Raw genomic sequence first — 27,085 nt, 5'->3', positions numbered from 1 at the left:
TCTGAGTACTAACATTACATTTGTAATCACCGCAGCAGCAAAACAGTTTATAGTTGTGTTTACTTTTCATTTCACTCTTCATGTCAAAAGGCTTTACAATGATTGCAACCTCATTAATCACGCAGCTTGTATCTGTCTAGTAACTGATGAGGAGAGTATCAAGAATCCCCTTCACATCTTCCCATCGACACTGCTTATGGCTTTTAAATTTTGATGTGAAATTTGTATAAATCGGACTGAGATTGCAGCTCCACCTGGATAAATGAGTGGCTTTTGTGCAACTGCAACAGTGTCTGTGCCATGAAAAACAGTGAAAGAAGAAGAGACAGAACACTCAAAAAAAAAAGAAATGACAAGGACACAACGGAGAGAGGGTTTGATTGATGGAGATGTTGTTTCAGAAGACAGTCAGACAGCCTCAAACAGTCAGACTCCTTTTCAATATTTGACAGCCAGTGTCTGCGCATCGACGAGAAAGAAACAGAGTGAGCCAGGGGAAGGGTTTGTTCTGACTTTTACAAGACACAATATCAACGTTAGAGGATAATTAGCTTGGTGGATATGTGGGAAGAGATTCTGAGCTGATGGCACCCATTTTACTGGCAATGTTGATTTTTTTTTTTTTTGTCTTTATTGGATGGTCCTGATGAAGGTTGCCTGTTTGAATTGAATTTGCTTACACCAAATGAATCCAGAAAATGAAACATACTGTATTTGTGTGTGTGACTGTCAGTCGGTGCACCAGGCCAACTGCACAGAGAGAGCAGCATGCAGTCGGCTTTCCGGTTCGGAGTAAGCCAGAAGCTCGGGGTAGAAGTTGCATCATTGCCTGTGCCAAAGGAAAGTATGCTATCGATCCTGGAGGCTGGCATCTGTTGTCCACATGGAGAATTCACACTTTACTTTGTTAGACTCGAGTGTTGATACTTCTTCTCTGCTAGATAACATCAGTGTTTTGTTTCCAGTGCACCACAGAGGGAAACTGTAATTTCCTCTACTTCGACTCACATAGCGATTTACGATGTTTCCCAAAATGGTAGCGATAAGGTGTAAATTTGCTGTTTTGAATCGGTGGTGGTGATTGTACATATAGACATGCCAGCAATTACTTTAACTAGCCGACTAATGATTTACAACAGGATTAAGAAAGATTGCATGTTTTTAAAATTTTATTTAAACTCCTGACTATAATATCCTCACATAATCCTTCCTGGTCCTGGGCACTTCGAGCCAGCACTTAATTAAAACAAATTTTTGTTGTGGACTTGTGATTCTGTTCTTTTGGGAGTTTTGTTTTCTATGCTTCTATCCTTTTCTATCCTGTCCAGTCTGCCCTAGGCTTGTCACTATGTCTGTGTGCCTTTCTGTCTCCTCTGTCGTGTCCCTGTGTTGGTCTGGTTTCTCAGTGTGTTGTCTTTGGGGTCCCTTTTTAATTCTCTCAAGTTTGTATGTCTTAGTCCTGATCCCAGTGTTTGTTATCTCCTATTTTACCTCCTACTTTTGCACCCCCTTGTCTCATTAGTTAGATTCAGTTCAACTGTGTTTTCTCAGATGTTTCCACTCTACCCCAATCTCCTCTTGTCTATTTATACCCTCAATTTGCCTCTGTCTTTGTTGTGTCCTCCCTTGACATTTATCCCCATAGCAGGCTTGTTGTTTTGGTTTCCTTGGTTTTTGACCTGCATTATTTTGTAGTTAGTTTAAGTTCAGCAATAAAGCTGCGTTTTAGTTTACCTCCTGAGTCCTTAGAGTCCTGTGTTTTGATCCGACTCCTGCCTGCCACACAGCCAGCTTCGACAACACCATTATTTTTTTTCAAGTTTTACAATATTTGAGTAAACTGTAAGACCTGCTATGATATATGGTTTAGAGATGGTGGCAAAGTTGAAAGGAAGATTTTCATTTGGAGTTATCAGGAAGGACAGAATTAGGAATGAGCACATTGGAGAAACGACTAAAGTTGAGCATTTTGAGAGGAGGAGTAGGATGTAGTGAAGGGCATGCAAAGAGTTTGTGTGAAAGACAGTGATGCTAGGGATATGTTGAGGAAGAGGAACCACTACGATGACCCTTAAAGGAAGCAGTCGAAGAAGAAAAGTTATTCGTAATTGAATGACTTCCCGTGGTTTTGAGATTCTCAATGTTCAAATATGTTTGATCAGTAGGGTTAAGACTCCTAGTCCCCTACAAATGCAATTATTAACACTTATTTGTTTGACTTGGATTGACATTTTTTGCATGATAATCAAAGACCACACTAAATTCAAGTGGTGCTATAAATGAGGCATTTTTAGTTTGCTTCCTATTCATATAATACACTTGTAATTTACTAGGTTTCCTGGTTGACTGCCAAAAAGTAGCTTATATAGGAAGCAATTGTGGCTTTTTTCAAGAGCTTAAATGTTGCTTCTTCAATGTTTGACAGGAAACGACAGTTAAGTCCTTCCAGTTCTTTATTGTGAGTTGTAGGTGAGAGGAAAGTCACAGGGAACTGTGACAATGACGAGTTTTGCAGTTATCCAGAGATTTAAGCATTTGGAACAGAAAGAAAAGTGCAGTGGAAAAAGAAAAGGCTCATGCTGAGGATATGTATGGGATACTTTGTACTTGTAAAGCAAATATTTATATGATTTGTATAAAAAAACAGATATTGGGGAAAAAAAAGTTTTTTTAGTCAGTCAGTTAATATCACAAAAATAAAAAAATTAATTCAAGCCTAGAAAAATTTCAAAAAGCATTAATTGTAACATAAATGTTATGTTCCAGCTGTATTCCTGTGCACTTGCCACAGCTTTATCGCAGAACATCTATTTAACAGAGTTATGCTCTGTGGATGACATCTTACAAAGGCCACACAGCTGAAATACCTGAGGCATCTCTTTCAACTTCCACACTATGGCGCCACCAGTGGAAGACTTGCTCAGGCATCATATTATATCTACTACATGCAGACTGGCAAGCGTGGACTGTTGACAGGTAACAGGCGCCGCAGAGCAGCTGTCTCCCAGGTGAACTCATTTCAATTACGGGAGTGGATTTCTCCCAGCTGATTTCACTCTGTCTCGGCTGTCAACCCATAGTGACAAAATGGGTCGACGTGCCACTATTGGTGTGGCGCCAGCTGCCAAGGAAACACTGTCGAAGCCAAGCAAATGCCTTTCTCACTACACTGGTGCCGAAATCAAGCCAGGGAAACACTGGCTCACCAGTGTCTCTTTCCTGTGAGATCCAATGAGCCCGGCAGCCAAAGGCGACTTGCTGATAGGGATGGTTAGTCTCTATGGTAACAGCAGCGGAAAGGAGTCGGTAAATACAGGTAAATGGAATTCTGCAAGGGCTGAAAAAAAGACCCTGGGTTTTATAATGCATTCACTTTAATGCTGCAAAATACAAAGCTGATACTGACATTGCATTTGCCTATTTAGTGCCAGTCATTAGTTCACCTAATGCTCAGTCCTGAGACTATTTCAGTGTGACTCATGAGCTAATAACTACAGTTCATACTTTTAACTTGGTCCCATTTGATATTTCCAATTCTGTCCAAAAGACAGCGGGAGAATAAAAAATCAATAACCTCAAAAAAGTGTAGCGTGTTCTGCAATAGTTGATTAACAACAGCTCTAAAGAGACACCTTGATCAACATAGTTGAAATGCTATTACATTCCTCTTGAGTCGCTGAAATAAAAGGGAACAATTAATCATCCCTTTATGGCAGTTTATGTAATTGAATAAAACAAGACGTGCTTATTTTGACCTGCATATTCCTCAAAACTTAATTTAAGCATGGCAGCCGGAGGGGATACACATTCAGATCATATCATAACTCTAAGTAGATTATTCTGCAGAGTTGCCCGTGTTAAAAACCACCTTTAAGTCAAATCCAAGAGCCTCATCACTGGCCCCAAATGCTATTATGTGGCTGGCCCTTAGGGACACAAAAGGCTAAATGGATTAAACTGCCAGCTCTCTGTAAAATCTTTTCAGTGGGATCAATGGGAAAAAGTGCAGACATTACATCGTAGTGACCTGCACTGTATGCACCTGCAGATAACACCTAATCTATGATTCATCTAAAAAACACTGAACATTTAGCTGTCTATTCCCAGGAGCTAACAGAGTCGGTGTTGTCAAGGCACATGACAGGCACTCCGGCTTTGAAATTGATTGCCAGAGAAAATCCCAGGAATTGACGGCAGTGAGCTTTTGTAAAGGGCGTCTGCAGCACAGTAAGGCAGCAAAAACCACTGACAGCCACGCACAAAATATAACATTTAAACAATAGTGAAAATCCCTGCTTATTATACTACACACAATGCATCTTTTGTCACCCTGAAAACGCTCAGCAGCAGTAACACTACTCTCAAAAATAGAAACCACTGACTTATTATGCAGCGGCAATAATGCTCTATAGTTTACGCAAAAACATCAATCTGCATCTACAAGACACTGAGCTACAATACGATTCTCTGAAGACATGCAACACTTCACAAAGGCTGTAATTAATGGCGTACTACCAAACATCTGAATACTCTGTTTGTACAGCATTACCATAACCTTTTGTCATGCCTCTATGAGTGTGCGCAAGCTGCTTTTTACATAGACAGGTTTGTGAGTAATGACCACTGAGGCCCTGTATGATAAAAAGAGGTAACGATTAATTAATGTCTAATGGACTCATGACTCTAAAGTGGGGCTACGACCTGCACCAGCAAGGCTCATAAGGAGATAGCTGAAGGGAGGCCACAGAGAGCAAGCAATTATGAACTGGAGATGATTTCTGCAAAATTGAGAATCGCTATGTTTGTTTGTTTTTGTTTCGTTTTGTTTCATACACCAGCAGCGCTTTGAGTTTTATACAGATGGTGAATAATGAGGTATAATCCTTTTTATTACCCTTTTAATCTGCTGTACATGTAATTATTGTCAATATAAATAGCTCAGGTAAATTACCAGCTCACTATTGCTGCGGCTTTCACTGGGGGAAAAGACGCTTCAAGCAGAGAAGTCGGTGTTTGTGTGTGTGTGTGTGTGTGTGTGTGAGAGAGAGAGAGAAAGAGAGAGGGTGCGCTTCACATACATCTCTATGACAGAACATTGATTTATACATAAAGCTCAGTAAGCATTACAAATAAGCTCAATAAGCTTTAGAGCTGACATGATTAATTGGTAAAAAAAAAAAAAAACAACAAATCAAAAGGTTTAAATCCAACTTACCTTTATCTTCCTGAGTGTGTGTGTGTGTGTGTTTTATGGGTGTGGGGCATTGTATCTATAGAAATTTGAAGAGTAAACAGCTTTAAACCCTCAGCTCAATTATAAAAACCACATGCATAAAACATAGTAGTAATAATACTAATGATGATACCATACAATCATATCTACCTGTGAGAGTTTAAGGCCAACATAATTCTACTAAAATGAATATTTATTATTAAATGTATACCAGTGTTTCCTCGAGCTTCTGATCAAGCTTGCAGCAACATGTTTATGATCTGTATGTTTATCAGTGGGGGCAACTTTTGGCCATATGACAGAGAGATTGTGCAGGATCTTTTTATGAGAAATGCCATAAATGCTGCCCAGTGCATAAATCCTCACGTCGTCCTTCATGTGCTATTCCAGTAGAGCCTACTTTCATATATCATCAGTGCGTCAACAGAACTTTATCATCCTTTAAAAAGACTAATTTTAAATGATTTCCAACTAGAGGAAATGCAGATCAACAGGTGCCAATTTAACATCCTTATAAATGACGATGAGTCTGCAGCTGTGTGACGTATTTTTTCTAATTTTTTTGGTTAATTAGTTTAAAAAGGGGATTTTTGTAAGGTGTTAAATGATTCAAAATAAAAAAAAAACACCTTACCTGTGTCTCCTGACAGTTTTCTCAGTGTCAAATGTTCTTTTGTTGCTGCGTGTCAGAGTTCCTATGAATCAAAGCTCACTGCAGCAGGACGCTGCTTCCCTCTGTGAACGCGGCGCTGTCAACTTATGTGAAAACAACGTTTGGATTTTTTTTTTTATGACAGACGACAGACAAAAGCTCATTTTAGTCCTTCGAAATGCTTTCCTGTGCTCACGCTCCACCGATGCGCACTCCAAATATGGCCATAGGAAGTGCCGCGATACTTCAATGCCCTTGAATACTGTCGGATGTATGGCTATTAAGCGTTTACCGTTTTGTGGACAACCGATCGTTAAACAAAGTGTACTGCGTAGATTGATTGTTACTGTTTATACACGAGTAAGTATGGCTGGCCGGGTTAACCGATAAGGAGAAAATAAGTATAAGGCAAAGGAAATAGAAACAAAACAGTCGAATCATTTATCGTGTAACATGGCCAACATTTGCTACCTCGACTTAAAGTGAAAATCAAAAATAAATTTAAAAAAATGTATTAGGCTACATATTTTTTTTATTTTAGTAATTTTATTTATTTTATTTTTTAACTTTTGAGGGGTGAGGTAGGTTTAGCAGAGAATTTGTTTTCTGATGACAAGTTGGGCAGAATACAAGAGCACCCTTTTCTTCTTCTACTTCTACTTCTCCTCCTGCTGCTACCTTTAGGGTTCGCCCTAGCGTATAATCTTCCTTACTTTCACATCACCTCTATTATCTTTCACACCAACGTCCTCCATCACTATATTCGTGAATTTTCTCTGACTTCTTCCTCTTTTCCTCCTGCTTGCCAGCCCCATCTTCAAAATGCTTCCCCCTTATATTCACTATCTTTCCCCCGCACATGTCCAAACAATCTAAGCCTTGCGTCTCCAACTTTAATTTCAGCTCAAACCTGTGCTGTCCCTCTGATCATTTATCATTAATATTCAAGTCACTTTTTTAGTCATATTCCACTTAAGTCAGTAAAATTACTAGTCTACTTTCTGTCCTTTAAATGAACGCTTTCCAACACTGATTTACAGTACAGGTATGTCTTGTCCTCTGCCTGTTTCATGCTGATTGTTACTAACCAAGCTACTCTAGTGAAATTCGGAAGTTTACATAGTTCACCTGAAGGCATCATTTGACTGTTGCTGAGGGATGTCGCCGAGAATAATCCTCTCAGCGGCAGAGGGGAGCAAGTTCAGCTGTCAGTCAGATTGAGATTCGTGTACTTTTTTCTTTGCTCTGCTTAATTAGCTCTTCCGGTGCTCTGACAGCGTTGTTGCACCTAAACGGAACTTTAATAAAAGTAGAGTATGCCCTATGCAGAATACCAAAAAGGCATTAGAGGTTTCTCAAACTGAGGTCTCATTTTCATACAGAAAGACAATATTTCACTTTTTCTTTTCTTTTCTTTTCTTTCTTTCTTTTTTTTTTAATACAGAGTATTCGTTCTGAATGTACATTATGTGTTGAACATGAAATTTCTCCACTGGCAGAGCAATGTGGGACAAAGGGACAAAAGAAAACATGCTGCAACCAAAAAAATTCAAGTAGACTACAAATACACAATTGGATATAATGGCCACTGTAGGTAATCCATTATCAATAATCATTTCCCATTTAATTAAAAAAATATGGGATTAGTATTTAAATGATAGAAATAATCCTTTTCTTTATGTAGCTAAATTAGACATCTTAGCAATACACCTGCTTTGATAATAAGTTCAGGGCCTGTTTTTCATTGCAGTAATATAATGTTACTCTGAGGGTTAAATAGATAAAACACAGCATATGGGAGTCATTTCTTTTAAGACACGTCAGAAATTTTCTCACATGACACATGAATGAACGTGCATGTGCTTTAAACTAGCTCAGGAACATTAATCATACCATTGCTTGTTTCTAATTATAGACATCATAGCAGAAGGTGCAAGCAGGCAACATCTTGTAGCGTAGGACTGGCAATTCACTAATGTATACTATTCATCAGTGTCAACAAAGTCAAAGCTTATCTTATTAGGGGGTTTCATTTATCACAGTTTACTTACAATAATCTACATAAAAGCCTGGAGCAGTTATTGTGTTACAATGGTTTTAAATTAAGTAAGAGTGACCTTTGTTTATAAAGCCCATAAAACATAGACATGTTTTATGGAAATAATTTAGCATATTATTTCAAATCACGGTAAACAAAAACAAAGTTTTTACATCTATTTTAGAGCCTTTTGACATTCCAATTAAAACCAAAACAATACCAGAGCACTTCAGCTGTATTTTGAGTAAACACATTGGCATTCAAGAACATAAGAGCTGTAGTCTTCAAAATTAATCTTATATTTTGCTGTTTTTCTGCTCATAGCCTTTTCTAATTGATACTTGATCACTGGGAGGGTCATGATGGGATAATTGCCAATGTTAAGAGCCTGTTTATTTGATTTATTTATTTATTTCTTCATTTTTTTTCTTTTCTATTTCTTTATGAGAGGTATTTTTTTTTTCATGACTGATTGCAAGTGCCTCCTGTGAATAATACAAAAATAGACTGACAAGGACTCCAAAGCTGGAGTCGGAAGAATAATATCAAAAGCCTTATCAAATCTACTAATGAGGAAAACCAAAAAGGTAGACTGTTCCTTGATTTTGATGTATTTTGACATCATTTTAAAATCTAAGCAAAATCAAACACAGGGCTTTTCCTGTCTCGAGTGATAAGATACATGTGACCCTGTGCCTTGTTTCCATGGACACATCATTAGCAAACTTCCCCAGCTGGCTCCAAGTGCGTGAAGTATTGGTGGCAAATAATAAGAGAAGGATTTTTCAAAAGGAAGACAAAAGCAAAAGTGACTTTCAAAGTCCAGCACTTGAAGAGATTAAAGTCCTACAGATGCCACATAATGGAGCAAATATAGTATATATTCAATATAGTCTTGGAATCTAGTCCATTGAATCATTTTCTTCCATTGAACAAGGCCCGGCCTTGCACTTTCTTGATGAGAACTGCACTAACAACTTCAGTTTTTTCAACCATTATAAGGTGGTTAAAACGCACTTCCTGTAACTCTTACCTTGAAATTCCCAACCCACCCAACAGCGTCATATTCTCAGCACATATGTATATTAGTTGCAACATCGTTCTCTGTACAGATAAATCCATTATACATTGCATAAAGGGTGTCCACATCCAGTACGTACAGCTTTATTGATTTTAAAAAACAATAACTGGGATTACAAGTTGGAATCTTTTATTTTCTCTAATTCACACAGGGTCAAAATTTTACGTACAAGCTAAAATGTATACTTACTCCCCACTAATATTTTTGCTGAATGTCCCTTAGAAAGTTGTACCTTGACCAGACATTTTTGGTAGTCAGGAGTAAGCTTCTGGATATATGACCACTCTTCTTGGCAGAATTGGTAGAGTTCATCTAAACTGGTTGGTTTCCTAGCAGGGACCTGCCTTCTAAGCATAAATTTTGAACAAATTTTCAATAGAGGCGAGGTTAGGGCTTTGCAAAGTACCAGTATAACATCCCTAGAGCATGATGCCACTGCAAACATGCTTGAAATCGGAGGTTTGAAAGCCTCAACTGCACTCCTCCAAATATATACCTCTTGTCATTGTGGTCAAATAGCTCAATGTTTGTCTGACCATAAAACATTTCTCCGAAGTGCATTTGGCTTGTCCATGTGGATAACTGCAAAACTGAATTTTAAGATTTTTTTCTTAGTCTGCACGCCTCAGTTTATGATGATAAAAAACTGGCTTCACGCGGGAGATGGGACGCTGGTGTTCTAGCAGTGTCCAGTTCTTGGCAAGGTTGAGTTTTGGTTGTTTCTGGGTTGTTTCTGAAAATCCTTAGCAATTTCATCCAAGGGTGACAGTTTGTGTCTTCTTCCAGACCTGGGCAAAGTAGTGACACATCCAAACTTTTACTTCCATGCTGCCTTTTTATGCTGCCACAGAGAAAACTGCCAGTTGTAGTTCGTCACGATCACAAATGAGAATTTAATAGGTCTTAGCCTTTATCTGCAGCAGATGAACAGTATCTGAAAGTCACATTTTTAAGAAGGATGTGACACAGAGGACCTGAGAGATGCATCTGTCCCTTCATTTGACTCATGTACTATTCACGAAAGCCTCACCAGAAATGGTGTCCATGGGGTGGCTGTAGAGCAATCATTCTTAAGAAAAGAAAACAGGGAGAAAAGACTGATGTGTGCCAAATTACTCAATAACTGAACAGGAAATCAGTGGCAACAGCTCTTATGAAGTAATGAGTGCAAATGGGAACTTTTTGCTTCAAGGAGACAAGTACAGCAGTGAAGATCATGGTCTGGAGCTGCATTTCAGTCAGTGGTATTAGGGATCTTGTCAAAATTGGTGGAATTATGATGCCACACAATCTGGAAAGTAAATGATTGGCAACAGCTTAGAGAGAACAGAAAAAAGGCAGCCAGCATCAAAATAGGCCTGGAGAGGTTTTCCTAAAGACTACTTAAAGAATTACTAGAAACCTTCTTAAGAGAATTTAGCTTGTGTTGGAGAATAAAAGTGATCATACCAAATATTGGCTTTAAAGTTCTTTAGAAGTGCACAAACTCTTTTTTAAATTACATCTATATACTGTATTTCTATGTACGACAAACATCTTTCAATAAATTACTGAGCCTAGTTCTCCTTTTTCTAGCAAAATATAAATAAATGAATAGGGTGGGGTGGCTCTGACTTTTTTACACAATGCTTTATGCTTTATTTGGGAAAAAAAAGAAGCTCACATTTGGCCCTGTAATCCCTGTAATCTTTAAAAGGGATGGCTGGAAGTGTCACCCTGTTAAGGTTAGTAGCAACAATGTTACCTGACTGTTTTGAGAGCATCAAAAATATCCAGCCTGAGTTAAATTATAACCCACAAAAACACATGTACAAAAACACTTCACAAATAACAGTCAGTTTGACAATGTAGCTGCTACTAACTAGCTAAGAGTAAAATGCATATGACCCTTTTCAGGCTGAACACAACCGATGTCAGATTTGACTTGGACACAAGGACATTAGAAAGGCTGACTAAGCAGTTTTTAAATAATGAATTGCTGCGTTTGGAGTGATAAATAAAATACAATCTCCTAAACTGCAGCACACAGTGTGTCTTCTCTCACAGTCACGACAATGTATTTTATCAGACATATCCTGTGTTAATTATTTTGATTCTTTGTTTGAAAAAACGTACAAAGATATGGACAACCATATGCTAGCACGGCCATACAAAATTCACACACGTGTAGATATACACATACCACCTTCTAATATATGTAATTCAGTTACTCAGATAATCAGATAAATAGGCACACTTGTGGCTCTCCTTTTCCTTTTTAATGCTTGTTGCACCTCCTTCAGGCACAATAGTGAACTGAAAGTAATGCATGATGAGACAATTGCTTCCAGTTTGTACACATCTTAACAACTCAACACTCAATTCTGAAATAGCCTTCCCAAAGCCCTTGTCTCAACCCTACTAAGTTGTGTTGAAAATTGTGGACAATGCTTAAAAGCCAGGTCTATGCCAAGAAACCAGCCAACTTAAGTTTTGCCAAGAAGAGTGGTCAAATATCCAACTAGAATTATGTCAGAAGCTGGTTATTAGCTACCAAAAGGACATTTAACCAAATATTAGTGCTGGTGTATGTATTTAGAGCCTGTATGTTTACTTTTGACTCTTTGTGGATTAGAAAAAATCCAGCTCTTGTAAGCTTTTGTAAAGTAAATAATAGATGTATGCTGTATACCGTGGAAAAAGAACACTTCAAAGAAATCATTAAAATCCCCAAATTACTCATGTCCATGATGTGTGAACTTCAGACTACAATTGTAAATCCCAGAATAATATGTGATCTAACCAATTTGAGAAAGATTAAGAGATGCAAAATGATTACAAGAGAAATTCACTAAGCCCAAAATGTGGCACAAAATGAGATATTTTGTGCCACATTTTGGCAAAACACCAAATGAGAGACAAAAAACACCAAATGAGAGACAAAAACCCCAAAACAAAAGAAAGTATAACACAAAGAGACACAAAATGACACTAAAGATGCAAAAAAAACAAAACAAAAAAACAACCCAACCAAACAAGCAAAAAACAGTGTCAACAGCGGGACGCAGAGGAGCAAATGACTGCAAACAGAACCATAAATGATCAATATAAGAGACAGACGATGACTGGTATCAGCATGGTTAGGCCTTTGCGTGTATTACACCCCTGTGGTGAGTACAGCCCAATACTGTCACTAATCTGAATTCTTAAGATCTCCTTTCTGAAACTAATATATCTCTTAAAAATTAAACCTTTGATCAGACCTTTAGAGTTAATTACAACTGAATGATAGCCACGGTAGGTACATTTTCCCAGTTAACAAAAGAATATAATCTTAAACCGCTGACCCAACTCCTAGCCAATAGGTGGCGGTATATTAGCTCTAAACAGAGCTATCTGCCGACTACTCGGACAAGAAGAAAAAGAAGAAGTAAACGACAAGCTACTTGGTAGCTTATCCCAAATGTGCCTCTGAATGTGCTAGAAGATGTGAGGTGTAACTGGATTTCGTACACACTCTGCTTAGAGCGTAATTGCCTGCATACCATGGCGGACTGTCTGCTCGTATCGGACCGTGATGGCTGGGCCGGGAAGCACTGCCGCGGTTTCTGCTGCTCTTGTTGAACCGTTAGCTGAATTAGCTAACGCTGCTGTTTTTACTTCAGCACAGCCGCTGTCGCTTCGGTGCTGCAGGGCAGTAGATCGCAACAACAAGGTAACTTTGAAGCAAGTTGCAGGCATAAACAGCTAACCTAAGCAATGTCAGTGCTGCATCTCTTCCGCCATTAGGTCGTTTGGTTTGTTTTGTAGGTAGGATTGTTGTGGAGGATTAGCTAACGTTTTTCGACAACATAAAGACCGCTGCATGCTTTTGGAAGACACAACTTAGTGAACATGTTACCCGCTAACACACCTAACACTCCCTGCAGCTCTAACGTTAACCACTGCTGCTGTCTACATATTTTGAGATGTAGCATCAGTTAGCCAGCAAGATGACTCGGACTCCGTGCAGCACATCTGAGTTTTCCGTCTGCATGTGAGCTGTCTGTGAGAGGGGAAATCATGTCTTGTAAAGCCGCAACCAAGGACAAGAAGTCCAGCTTCAGCAAGAAGCTGTTCAGGCGAGGCTCTGTGCGCTCTGTGGGCAGTTTTATGAGTAAACTCCTGAGGACACTCACAGCGCTGTCACACTTTGGATCCGAAGTGCAAACCGAGGATGACAAAGATGATGGAGGATTTTCCACGTTTAAATCTGGAAGTAAAGATGTACCCATGGAAGATGGGGACCTGGGGGGCTTCCTATCCAGGGAAAGGGTTCCTGGGGTGTCCGGTCTAAAAAACCACGGCAACACCTGCTTCATGAATGCAATTCTGCAGTGCCTCAGTAACACTGAACTCTTTGCCGAGTACCTCGTTTTGGAGCACTACAAAGGCGAGGAGGAGGATGAGGACCAACCAAAGACAAATGGTGTGCATTTGCAGAAGAAGGGCCTTCTGTCCAAAGGAGAGGTCACGGAGCAGCTGTCAGGACTTGTGCGGGCTTTATGGACGTTTGAGTATACCCCCCAGCATAGCAGGGACTTCAAGGTAAGAGTGACATAAATAAAACAAGGTGAGATAACACCAGTTAATAGGGGACCTATTATGCTTTTTAATGTTTTCTATCTTATATATATTCTTACAGTAGTGTATACAGTCATATTTAACATGACCAAAGTTTCAAAGAATGAGGGCAGTGCATTGTATAAACAAGTAATTCCTTTGGGCCAAACTTAAGCTTCTGCCTGCTTTAGATGCTTGGTTGGAGATATGTTTTTCTACTCTTGTCTCTGTATGATGTCAGTGATTGCAGTGGCTGCTTTTGTTTGTTGATGCAACCAACCACTTCTAATAAACTAGCTTAAAGGGAGGTTGAATGGGCTCGTTTTAGACCGTGGATGAGCAGGAGTGGTGTTAAGGGATCTGAGATAAATAAAGATTCTTTTGAACCGTTGCTGATGCAGAACTAATTGCATAGGATAAAAAAAAAAGTATTGAGTCGGACTTGAGCATAACAAGCCCTCTTTAAGTAAAGATGATATTTTTATAACAGTGTATGGTAAAAACAATGCGTACCTACACCACACAAGTCTTATACCTGTTGTTAATAAAGCTTTACTCAATGATCTAGATATTCAGAGTGATTTCAGGATAAGCGGTGGCAGGCATCGTAACTTTTGGACCATGCTGTTTCTTGCAGAATGTTGTGTCAAAAAATGCCACACAGTTTAAAGGAAACGCTCAGCATGATGCCCAAGAGTTTCTGCTGTGGCTGCTGGACAGAGTACACGAGGATCTCAACACTGTCAACCCCAACAGCAGGCCTGCTATTAAGGTGAATCCAGAAAATATTTGGTGTTCTAATGTACGTAATCCCCCCCCTAATCAAGCCACAATTGTGAATCATTAACTGGATATTTTCTCCTCATTGCAACTCATCAGTTTTCATTCCAAGGCTATTTTGTTTCAGTTTATATCTCATCAGTGTTCGGGGTGTTTTGGTCACTTGGTGCAGCTTCCAAATGAGCGGCATTCACAGTCTGGCTCATCTAGGCTTGCCAGGCTTTGTTTTCTCTTTTTTCCCCAGAGCTACTCAATAACAAGACTGTATAGCTCCCACAGCAGCTTGTGAACCCTGATAGACCAGAATTTATTATGATGAAGTAATCAGACTAAACAAACCTGTTTGTTTTTGTTCAGCCACCTATTGAAGAAGACGATCAAAGCATAGAGGGACCATCTCCTCCCCTTTCTGCTGGGTCGTTTGTACAAGAACTGTTTCAGGCTCAGTACAGGTAAGCCGTAGATGTAGAAGCTCTGTTGCTCTGACGGTGTGACAGGGATGTCTCTGCACCACATTAAGATTTTTAATGTTTTCCCAACAGGTCTTCTCTTACCTGCCCTCATTGCCAAAAGCAGAGCAATACCTTTGATCCCTTCCTCTGTATCTCATTACCAATCCCGCTGCCTCACACACGGTGAGTTTCTCCCTCCGGGCTGTGCTATAGGTCAGGGAGTGATCAGTTAACAACACTTTGATGACATGTTCTTACATGTTTCTGATGTGTTTGTTGCTCTACCAGGTTGTTTGCATTTCTACACTTTAAGCAGGCATGTTTGTTTAAAGGTCTTTAGAGGAATGATACCTTTCACTGGATCTAAAACAGAGTGTGTCTGAAAATATACAGTACATGTGATTGCAAAAGTGGGCGTCTTAAATGTCCAGGAGTAAATTTTTTGTTGTTGTTGTTGTGTTGTAGAGCATACATCTCATTCTATAAATTCAGGCCATGATATTCACATTTTATTTCAATTAAAATAATAGATTTTTACATGAAGGTCTAAAGCCATGATTAGGTTTACATCAGTAGTGAAAGAATTTGATATGGCCCTCTTAACATGAATTCCATTAGCTAAAAAGTAATCTCTTCCCTAAAGAAAAGAGCTCACGTGGCTCAGAGGTGACAGAGTTGGAATGTGTATCGAGCTTGTCTGACATTTTAAGGAATAAAGCCCTTTGGAGATGAGTTGGAAGGCCAAAAAGCACGACTCCTCCCACGAAGAAGAGAATTTGAGAGTATGTGACTAGAACCTTAAAGGATTCATAACAGAAAACAAACACTCTGTAAGCCTCAGAGACTGAAAGACCCAGAGTGAAATTTCAAAAGCATATAAAAGAAGCGCAGAGTTTTTGAACAAAGCTTTACTGTTTAGATAAAGTAAAGATGATTCCCTAGCTAAGTGAAAGAAAGAGGAAGATGTCACCAGGGAAGCTACAGATTGTATGGCGATGTCTAAAGGTCACTGACAAACAGAGTTCCACAAACTATGAAATATGAGGTTTTTGACGTGTCACCATCCTGTTACTTTTTAACCTCTGGAGCTTGGGCATCACCAGGGCTCTGCTATTAGAAGTCTCATAGACATTTCTGTTTTAAATATTTACTTTATTGTAATATCCATTATTATACTTTACACTGATTGTTCTGGACTCGCCAAAGAACAAATATTGCCTAACTGTCCAAATGCTTTTAGGCTCCAAGTATTTGGATTACATATCAAGGTATTTTTATGGTTGCAGTACAATAAAGATAAAAAGTGGCTTTATAGCCCTTGGACACAAAGACAGCGTCATGGACTAAACAAACCCGGCGTAATGTTATCTTAGCGTGTACTTTCAGGTAGCATGCAGAATCAGAGGTGTGATGTGTTACGCAACAGTGCCTACGTCTAGTGTGGCACCCTTCCCGTCATATCAGTTCAGCTCCGGCTTACTTAAAGGCCAAGCTGCAACACCACACCCTCCCCATTTTGTCCAGTATTAAATAGGTTGTGTGAATTTTTTTTTCTGTGTGTGTTTATTTGTGCTGCTCATTCCTGTTTCTTTTTGTTAGGCCCCTGTATGTGACGGTGGTGTACCAGGGGAAGTACTCTCACTGTATGAGGATTGGAGTTGCCGTTCCGCTCAACAGCACCGTGTATCGCCTCAGAGATGCTGTGTCACGCGAGACTAAGATCCCAATGGACCAGGTACTATTCCCGTCACTTATCAGGGTCTGCCACAGTGAGACTATATTACGGGCACAGTGTCGGTACAGCCAGTTCTAAAACAGAAGCGAGTTTTGCTCCAAGCCCCTGGCTGTTATAGGTTATAGGTGGGAGGTAGTACGCAATTCTAACATTTGTCCTTAGTACTACAGCAGCATGGTAATGCAGACAAAAAAGGGCTCGAGAGCATATGTAAATTACAGCTAAAGCAGGACACAGCTGCTAATAAGATTACTGAATTGCTGTAATACTGATATGGACTTAATACAGAATAATTGCTACAATGTTTAAATGTGCTGTTTTTCTCTTGTAGTTTGTTTTGACTGAAATGTACTACGACGGCTTTCACCGTTCGTTTTGTGACGATGATGACGATCTTGACATCATACAAGAGAGCGATTCCATCTTTGCCTTTGAGACACCCGAGACCTTCAGGCTGGAAAACATCCGCACAAAAAGAGGTTACTCAGTAGCTTTTTAAAGGATTTTTTTTTTTTTGAAAAAGGTGTGTTCTGCATTTTCCACGTTTAATCAAAAAGACTCACGTGCCATTCTGTCTGTCACAGGAAGCCTTCTGGCAAATTTGAATCATAACAACTTGAAGTATGGGACAGAAATCAGCAGGACTCCGTCTTTTATGCAGGGGGCTGTGACACCTGTAACTGCATCACCCAATAAAAACCTGGGACCAGAAAAAATGATCCTTTTGGTGTGTAACAGAGCGTGTACTGGCCACCAAGGAAAGAGGTACTGCACCTCAGAGCGATTTTATGTTCTGCATTTCTTACTCATCTGCTCTGCTTCTTCTGATTACGTAATACATGCCCTGTTCTTGTGGGTCTGTCAGTGATAAAGAAGGGTTATTGACATAACCCACAATTTGTCCCTGGCATTTACCTAATAACAGGCCTGATGGAGAAGCTGATAGCAGCTAATGGAACTTGTGCATTTTGTTTTTTTATTTTTAGGTTTGGCCTGCCTTTTGTACTGTACTTGGAGCGCACTGTGACCTGGGATGCTCTGCAAAAAGAGATCCTTGAGAAAATGCGCCATCTTTTGAGGCCTGGGGTCTACATTCAGGTAGGATGACAACCACTCACTCTGCCTTATACTCAGTTTATTTCCTTAAGTAGTCCTGCAGCCTTTATTTACCTGAACCGCTGAAGTCAAAGGGTTTTATTTGGAGCTGGTTTATAGTGATCGTGCCCTCTGTTTGATCACAAGTAAGTACAAACCTTCCTCCAGTATTGTCCTGTTTATACCGACTGTACAAGCAGTGACTACCACTTGTGGGGAGATTATTAAGAAAGCTTTATTTTAAACAACAAGCATAATATGATGTTAAACAGTGACTCTCTGTAACCCATCAGTCTAGATACCTCCTGCACTGATGGGTTACATCTTTACAAACAGAAACAAATGTAGAGTGACACCTTCTGACAGATGATGCACAGCTGGAAAGACAATACTGTCCTAATTTATTTTTTAAGTGAAGCTGAAATTCTAATAGGTGTCAAAACTAATTTTAAGACAAAAGAGTTTAAAGTAGTTGGATGACACTCGGGGGGGTTTATATTTCATTTTCATTCTGTGTGCAGGTTGGACCTTTCAGTCTTCGAGTGGTTGGCGTTGTTGGCATCACCTACCTCCTGCCCCAAGATGAGCGACCACTGTGTCATCCAACTGTGGAAAGGTCCATTCAGTTAGCTATTGTTATATTTGATAACTACTTGATTTCAGATGAGAAGTATGACCTAAAATTTAACTAAGTCAGGGATATGTTTATTCAGAACGTTCTTTAGTAAATTTCAGCTTACTCACACTGTGACTTCTTGTGACAGCTCATAAAAGCAACTCATAAGGCTAATAACCCAAACTATAAAATGACTGTTTTTCTCTCTAAAGCCTGTTTACATTGCCATAATTATATTGGATCAATGAACTTGAACAAAAAAATAAAAATGCAGCCTTGCCTTGCAAAACAAGTATAGCCGTTTGAGATGTCGTAGTCATGTAATCTAGTAACAAACTCAGCAGTTTAAAAAGGTTGTATTACCGGTGCCAGGCTCTCCAAATGCCTTAATGTTTTGCAGCAGTCGCAGCACGTCAGTGAAAGTGAGAAAATCTGAAATCCTAATAAATACTGGTGCATAAACATAAAGGTAAAGGCAGGCATGAGCTTGAGTAAATAGTTTGAAGTTGTAATTGCATCAATTTTCAGCTTTAATCTTGCTTCTCCACACTTGCCCCATCAGTTCTACTTCACTTATGACCTGAGCAGAGGACATGCCCTGACAGGATTTGAATGTTAAATTACCAGTTTGGCCTGTTTGACTTAGAACCTGAATGATTTCAGAATAACAAAACAAGTCACAACACTGCAGATGCACAAACCAAAGTGCAATTATATTTGATTTTATTATGATCATGATTAATCAGTGGCGATCATAACTAGCATGCTTTCTTTTGTTTATTGAATACAGCCCTGAAACATTTAATATAGCTCTGTTCTCAGTATAAACGATTAACTCTCATACTGTATTCAAATATCTGTCTGACATAAAGGTGTTTTTAAATTACATTTAAGTGAATGGAACTCTTGTCATACAGTGCTTGGAAGAGGGGAAAAAAAAAACCTTTTTCACTTATCTTACTTTGTTGCTAAATGATTTTTTTCTCATTACAGAGCATACAAGTCCTGTGGACAAGGGGGACCACCACATGTGAAAATTGTGGTTGAATGGGACAAAGAGACCAAGGACTAGTAAGTGGAAAAAAATACGGATGTGTATGTGTCCAGTTTCACTTGTCTACAGTACAGTTGTTCTGCAAAGGATAAAAGGTTTGAATTGGATTTTTTGGGCCCTTTAACTAGAGCTAAACAAATATTATTGTTAAATTAAGAAAAGTATAGTTTTTGTTAGCCATGACCTATCTACCCAAATATAAAAGCCAGCTTTGACAAATAGTAAGAAATGAGGTCTTTACTATAGGCAGACGATTCTGCTTACTTTGTTGACATAACATTGACTCTGTAATTGATTATGATTGCAACAGACAGCCTAGTTTTGCTTTGTAAGCAGTTCCATTCAGACCACCATAGAAATGATGGAACATTACAGACAAATGCGGCTGAACTTCAAAGTGTTATGATGTCTGCAGTTGCAGAATTTTGACCCGTTTCTGGTCCTGACTTAATGTAACTGCTTTTTGACTTTAAGGGCAAAAAGTGCCACAGACACAGAAAACCCCCCACCTTCCCCACTCCCATCTCTTCTATTGTAGCTGTCAGGGCTGTGGTTTAGCAGTTCAATGTGTCTCAGCATTTTCAGTAAAATTGATGGTGACAGTAATTGCTTTGCCGAGTGTTTCTGAAAAGACGTTCAAATTGAGCAACACCTCAAACTTAACTAAGGGTGTTTCAGAGGACTTGGCGTTTTCTGTGCGTAGCTCCTAACATATCGTTTGCTAACTGCTGTCCTTGACAGGATTTCTTTTTTCAAGAACTAACTTATGTAAAATGTCAAAAGATTCACGCTGCATTTGAAGCAGTTCCTTCTTTCTCACTAAGCTGACTAATATGTCGAGCAGTTAACACAAACGCCCATCCAAGTACCAAAAAGGGGGAAAAAAATCAAACTTTTTTTCCCCTTTTTGGTACTTGGATATTGATGATGTTTGCTTTGAACAAATCCTGTTGAGTTCATTCATGTGTAATGCATGTCTGTACAAGAGCTGATTGTGAAGCCCTTTAAAGTCTTAAATCCTTTCGTTGCACTGCTGGGTGTGAACCGTTAACGTAAGGATAAACCGCATTCTTATGACATGGTAAACAATTACTTCATCTGTCTCAGTTACAATAAAATACTGGTCAGTTTATTTTTCTTTTATCAATCTCAGATCCTGTGATCCTCACCTGACTGCGCTGTTACACGAAGGGTGTGTTTCTTTTTCTGTTTCCCACAGTCTGTTTGGACACACCGAGGAAGAGTATATTCCGGATGCTGAGAGTGTCTATCTGCATAGAGAACAACATCACCAGCCGCAGGCCTGCACCCTTGCTCAGTGCTTTCAGCTGTACACTAAAGAAGAGCAGGTAGACACACGAGCATGTATGCATGCGTGCAAGACGGCACTGTTAGTAGTTTAAGTTGAATAAATAAATTGTAAACTGGCCTTGGCACATGCACTCACAGTGGTTTTACTGTGTTTTGCTCTGGAGTAAAAGAGAGAAGTTGGAGGGAAAGTCGGGGCCTCATCCTGTGTGAGGTCTATTATATAAGCTCTGTGGTTGGGGCTTTCTCTTCATAGCTACTCCTTGGGTCTTGTGTGTTTTAGCTGGCCCCAGACGACGCCTGGCGCTGTCCCCACTGCAAGCAGCTGCAGCAGGGCCGGATTAAGCTCAGCTTGTGGACGCTCCCGGATGTACTCATACTGCATCTCAAGAGGTTCAGACAGGTATTTTAGTTCATCTGGATATTTTCAGTAAGAATTTGTAAGTAAGTTTTTTGCTAAATCCTATATGTTGACTAGCAGATATTAAAAATTAACACTGTAGATCTGCAGAACTTAAAGGTTAGAGTTTTAGTCTAGGTGGACAGCTGATGGTCAGATAACGAGACTCTGTTGCAACATGCTTCTATATTTGTGTTTCAGGAGGGGGACCGGAGGGTGAAGATGCAGAACATGGTGAGGTTTCCATTGATGGGGATGGACATGGCTCCTCACGTGGTTAAGAGAAGCCAGAGTAGCTGGAGTTTACCTTCCCATTGGTCTCCGTGGAGACGGTCCTATGGACTGGGAAGGAATCCTGATGACTACCTGTATGACCTGTATGCTGTTTGCAACCATCACGGGAACATGCACGGAGGCCACTACACTGGTAATGCGAGCAGTTCTTTGCTTCAGACCTATTTTAAAATGGATCATAAATGCAAATTAAACCTTTTTTTTTTTAAATGCCTATCCTTATTTTCTCTCATATGTGCAATGTTACTGTGTTTGAAAGTCAAATGAAATGTGGGCAAGCTGTCAAATAATGATGTAAAAGTATATAAAAGTAATCCCTGTAAGCCAAAAGCTCAGAGTCAGCCTCCAGACTACTGGAATATAAGCTTTATGCCAAGCTAATGTCAGCGAAGCACATGATTTCCTTATATTTCCAAGTGTTATATGCCAAGTCAAACGAGTCAAACTACAAGCTGCTTGGTAACATTTTTGCTGAGCAGTATTTTGGGATTAGGAGAAAGTGGGCTTTTAGACAAGCGGGCACTTAAAGGGACAAAACCAAAAAAATGGCTTGTTTCAGCCTGAGGTAAAACTGAGTGGGACATCAGGGGAAGGAGTAAAAAAGATCAAGTCAAACAAACAATGAATCACTGATTTGCTTTTAACTGTGATAAGATGCAAATTAAACGTTGCATTGGAAATGAGCATAACAAGCAGCTGAATGTGTTTGCCATCCATGTTAACTCATTCTTTACTTTGTGCTCACAGCATACTGCAAAAACTCCATTGATGGTCAGTGGTACTGCTTTGATGACAGTGAAGTTACAGCAATAGCTGATGATGACGTGTGCCAGCAAACAGCCTATATACTGTTCTATCAGAGGAGAACAGTCATCCCCTCTTGGTCTGCCAATAGCTCTGTGGCTGGTCAGTATTTATTTATACACCATTTGTCCACCTAGCATATGTAATGTATACTGTACCATAAAGTGGCATAACAAGCTTTATGTGACATTTAAGGCTTAAACTTTGTCCATGTTTGTGTTTTAATCAGGCTCTACTAGTTCATCCTTGTGTGATCACTGGATCAACAGGCTACCTGGCAGCAGGCCTGCTAGTTTGGCCTCTGGAGCCTCATCCAGACGCACCTCTCTGGCTTCACTAGCTGAGTCGGTTGAGTTTCCAGTCGAACGTAGTGAGGACGACGGTGAGAAAATGCTGAACTTTCATTTATTTATTTATTATTTATTTAAAGGTTCCTGATTGTTCATTTTCATTGATTTTCATCATACACACATGATCTACTGCCTCCTGAGCGGGTCATAGTTTCAGAAATGCACAAAGTTCAGAGTTTGGTTTCAATGTTTTTAAGTCCATCGCATTTATAGGGATAATTTAAAGCTTCTTCTAAAGACAATATCTAAAGTGGGATTAAAAATTACAGTCAAGAATTATAAACTCAGACCTTAAATTTACCAATCCCAACTCTAATAATTAAAGTCACAAGGCAAATATGGCATTGGAGTGAAATGAACAAGTCCCCACAGATCTCTGAGGTGTGGGAAACCTTCACTAGCCAGTCAGCAAGATATGGCTTGCATGTTGTAAAATTTCAGAAAACTATGCATGACTTGTCTTGGATGCTCCCTTTTTATTAACTTATAATTTAACTTGGTTTTTGGTCGTGTACTAAGTGAGAATAACATTACAGGCACTGTAAATGTGATAAAGTCCTTTATTATATAGCATAGCTTTGTAGCAATGTAGAAATATGGCCTGAGTGATGTTTAAGGTCCAGTGGGTTATAGCTGTTTGCAATTTTATTGATATTGGCTTTGATATAGGCTAATAAATGGAAATTTAAAAACTAGAGAGTATTACATAGTTTGTCCATCAGATGGCACTCTGCAAGTTCCCTGTTGGTAACGTGTTTATAATGCTGCACAACAACCAGCTGATCACAGTAGAGTCAGTGTTAATGAGCAATAGATAATCTGTTGTGGTAATAAAACAATTTTTTTTTAAACAACACGGTCACATCATCTAATAAGGACTCAAAAAAAGAAAACCAGCCAAAATGTCTATTTTTTTTAAATAATCAAATGTCAGCGTCAATATTGTTATTGATGTAGATACACTGATGGATTTACCCCCCAAAAGTGTGAAACAGTACAACTATTTAATTTGATTCTTAATATAAAAATAGAGAAAGAGCTTGTTCATTATTGTGTAGATATTGGTGTGTTTTAAACGAAATAATTCCCTGTGTTTTAGGAGGATTCTCTGTCCGCCCCTTTGTGAGGAGTATTCAGCGACAGAGTTTGTCCTCCAGGTCATCCATTGCCAGTCCTTTAGCTTTCAGTGACAGTGGGATAAAACCTTCTTGGTCTCTCTCTGCCAAGCTGCACATGAGATCTAACTCGCCCTCACGATTCTCCCTTGACTCTCGGTGTTCCCCTCCTTTAGAGAGGATAGGAGAGGCATGTGACGACAAGGTTTCCACATCGTGTTTTGGCAGCTACAGTAAACACGAACGATACTTTGGCAACAGGACTCCGTTGTCTATGATGGAGAGCAGTTTCCCCGACCAGGACAACAATAAAAGGTTCTTAGACATGTACTGTCGGGCTTCCACTCCAGTGGAAAAGAAGATCACCAAAAATGAGCCAACTGAAAACAACAACCAGATTACAGCTATAGACCAAAACATATTACCCACTCAAGCTACTCCCTCCAAAGAACAGAAACGTAAGAATAGTATCGGAGGATTTGGCTTAAAGGCTGAAAGCACAGGATCCACAAAGAGTGTGAGCAAAGTGGAGCAAGATAAAAGCTCCAAAAAACGATTGTGCTCGACCCACAAGACCTCTGCACCTGAGACGTCTTCCAGTACACCAGTGAAAGGTAAAAAGCTGAGCAATACTAAAGAGAAGAGTGCAAATGCTAAGAAAAGCACCTCGACGCCCAGCGGAACTCCCTCCAAAACGAAAGAGTCAAATCAGCCTCCAGAGGCTACGCCACAACATAAGCCATGCGTCCGTTCCACGCCTCAGTCCTCAGCTTCTCCTTCACCAACCTCAAAGAAGAATTCCACTGTCACTGAGAAGAGCTCAACAAACAACAGGAAGCGGCTTATAGAAAGGAGCTACAGTAGAGATTCTATGCACACTAGCCCTCTGGCTGACAACCTCAGATGCGGCTCGGTAGCACGCTGCTCACTTTCAAAGAGCAACGAAAGCAACCGTCCTGAGAGGAGATTTGTGCGGAGTTCCAGCAGCAGTTCTTCTGTCACTAGCCTGCGTTCACCCAGCGTTTCCACCAGAGATCTGCAGCGCAGCAGCAAATCTGAGGAGAAAGGGTTGTCGTTCTTCAAGAGTGCCCTCCGACAAAGGGAAAGCCGCCGGTCGGCTGATTTAGGAAAAAGTACCATGCTCACCAAAAAATCCTCGGAGAGGACATGCAAGCAGAATGGACAAGCCAAGGAGATCGGTGGCAATGGTGGAAAGCCAGGAGACGCGGCGTCTTCTCAGAAATCTGCAGAGACTCCTGGAGGTGAGACAAAATCAGAGACAAAGGAGTCTTCCAAGCCCCCCAGCTCTCTGAGTCGCTCTCTGTTAAATGTAGGCAAGTCCAAGTCTTCCACTTCTGAAGTAAGTTCCAAATCTCCTAATGGGAAGAAACCCCTTGAAAGAATGACATCTTCCCGAAAACTGTCATCGAGCATGCAATCTCCTGCACGAACAACACAGAGGCCTCAATGATACATCTATAGTCGGTATATTGAACAAGCATAATGCAGCTAATCTTTGTGCCTAAGTTTCAGCGAGCTCCAGATGTATTTAAGACACATTTTTGATGTTATGGTTTTGTACACTTGGTTTAAATGCACATGTTGGGTTTGCAATTTGAGTATTGGCAGCCAGCTTTGAGCGTTTAAAGATATTTAAAAGTACTGTATCATCATCCGCCTACCTGAGTGCCAAGCACTTGTGTAGTATGCTGCCAATTTAGCTTCTTCCAGTAGTAAATATTGATACCATTTACACCTTTGGTGGTGCAGCAGCGTATTTGATTTTGTGCACGGAAGACCTGCACGACACGAGCGTGAAATAAAATTTGATTTAAAATGCAGCAGCTTATCCATTTGAACTTGTAATTCAGATATTGTAGTAGTTTTGTTGTAGTTTTCTGTTACACAGGTTCCAAGTCTTCTAGTTATTCTAGAATTGATTAGCTGGCTGCTGATGCTTGAATTCTGCTGCTGTTCTTTAAGCATTTCAAATCATTGTCAAAGGGTACAAAACTTTAACATCAAAAATAGCCTCTAAAAAATACTGAAACAAAATTATTCAGACATGCACACAAATACAGAAGAGTTTCATTCCGAAATAGAGTTGGCTAATAGTACATTTCATTGATTGTTTTGACCACTGATGGGTTAAATCTCTGTTCTTCAAGCAAGTTTCTCCATGCACCTACTGCTTTAGTCTATAAAGGTCTTACAAGTATTCTTACTCCATTTTTCCATTAAGAAAAATTAAGTAATCTCATAATGTGGCTCTACTTGATAGTTCCTAGCATTGATACAGAGCAGCAGGAAGAACAAAACCAGAACTAATGTTGGCAAGAAATTAGAATTGGTTTACAATTTGTCCAATATTTCAAAACGTTATTATTTTTTTTACGAGTACCTTTTTAAATATAAATCTATTTTTCAAAATTTTATTGAAGTACTTTTGCATTAAATTGATAGTGTGTTTTGGAATGAAACCCTTTACAGTCACGGTATATAAATATATGTATATGTGTCTGTACATATATTGACAGAAAGTATATGGTATGTAACTCATTTTTTATTTTCTCCTTCCATGAGCAAGATGAAAATAATCTTAAGCGCCTTTCAATGCTGTACATGTAAACAAATAATTGCCTTTGGCAACATAGTAGTCTTCTACTGTATGCATCACTGAGTAGGAATGTTTTGTTCGCACTTTGTAAACACGAAGCAGTGTCGTAATTATTAATTTAGTAATTTCGAGACATATCAGACAGTAGATTCAACAGGCCTTAGACTTGAAATGGTAAAAGTGTACATTCATCTCGATGTTTCAGGGGCCATTTTTTTTTTTTTTTTTAAAGAAATCACCCCTTTATTTCACCTGGTGCTCTAAAATGCCACTGCTCCACTAGCTCTTGTTTCTTAAATGAGCATTCTTTCAAATGATGACGTTCAGAACTGTGACCACAAACTTCAGAAAAGGTATTGTTTATCATAACCCGCGGTACCTCACTGGAGAATATTTTCCATTTTGTTATTCATCAGCTTGAATCAGAATATTGATAATGAGCCATTTGGTTGATTGTAGATCTACACATACATTGTCATGGAGCGGTTGTTGTCCAAATATGGACATGTATGCGAAAATAACAGATGCATGGTGGAGTAAAGTTAAAAGCAGTGGCAGAATATTATCAGTGCTGCCGTCATGATGCTTGCTGGCCTTTTTGTGAACAATCAGCTTTAGTTCACTATAGAAATGCCCTATTTATAAGGCAATACTCATACATTAGGCACCACTATAGTGTATGTTTCAAAAGATTCAAAGTTATTTTATTATAAACCACAACTAAGCGATTTTACTTCTAGCATAAAACATTTTGAGTTTGGTATTTTGCAGTATCTTTCTCACTATTTCTCTGTAGCATATATGAGGTTTCAGGTTTACATTGGGTTCTCAGATGGTTTTGGATACCACTCAATTTTAAGCAGTTCAGTGTATTATTTCA

The 27,085-nt window shown here is 39.4% G+C and overlaps 2 protein-coding genes across 3 annotated transcripts in view; one reads left to right on the top strand and one right to left on the bottom strand.

Annotated features, from left to right (window-relative positions):
• Positions 1–6,096, bottom strand: part of baiap3 (BAI1 associated protein 3) — a 59,152-nt gene extending 53,056 nt beyond the window's left edge. For both annotated transcript variants that reach the window (XM_085155886.1, XM_085155888.1), the window contains exon 1: positions 5,868–6,096. The gene's annotated coding sequence lies outside the window, so the exon portion shown is untranslated. The remainder of the gene's footprint in view (positions 1–5,867) is intronic.
• A 6,285-nt stretch (positions 6,097–12,381) lies between these two features.
• Positions 12,382–26,425, top strand: usp31 (ubiquitin specific peptidase 31). Its single transcript, XM_085157469.1, has 16 exons — positions 12,382–13,570; positions 14,223–14,357; positions 14,723–14,817; positions 14,908–15,000; positions 16,417–16,552; positions 16,884–17,031; positions 17,137–17,317; positions 17,539–17,650; positions 18,169–18,263; positions 19,257–19,334; positions 20,537–20,666; positions 20,909–21,028; positions 21,227–21,452; positions 22,067–22,225; positions 22,353–22,505; positions 23,573–26,425. The coding sequence occupies exons 1-16, from the start codon at positions 13,046–13,048 to the stop codon at positions 25,057–25,059; spliced, it is 3,873 nt and encodes a 1,290-aa protein (XP_085013595.1). The 5' UTR covers positions 12,382–13,045; the 3' UTR covers positions 25,060–26,425.
• Positions 26,426–27,085: the final 660 nt, after the last annotated feature.

The sequence above is a fragment of the Neolamprologus multifasciatus genome, chromosome 4, assembly GCF_963576455.1.
Source record: "Neolamprologus multifasciatus chromosome 4, fNeoMul1.2, whole genome shotgun sequence".
Lineage (NCBI taxonomy): Eukaryota > Metazoa > Chordata > Actinopteri > Cichliformes > Cichlidae > Neolamprologus > Neolamprologus multifasciatus.
This window is presented reverse-complemented; position numbering and strand designations above follow the sequence as displayed.

Bases quoted from the DNA above. Each gene is read 5' to 3' on its own strand.
- usp31 (XM_085157469.1), top strand. From the start codon at position 13,046: ATGTCTTGTAAAGCCGCAACCAAGGACAAGAAGTCCAGCTTCAGCAAG. The intron at 21,029-21,226 runs GTATTTTAGTTC...TTTGTGTTTCAG, and splicing joins ATCTCAAGAGGTTCAGACAG to GAGGGGGACCGGAGGGTGAA. The intron at 21,453-22,066 runs GTAATGCGAGCA...TTGTGCTCACAG, and splicing joins GCACGGAGGCCACTACACTG to CATACTGCAAAAACTCCATT.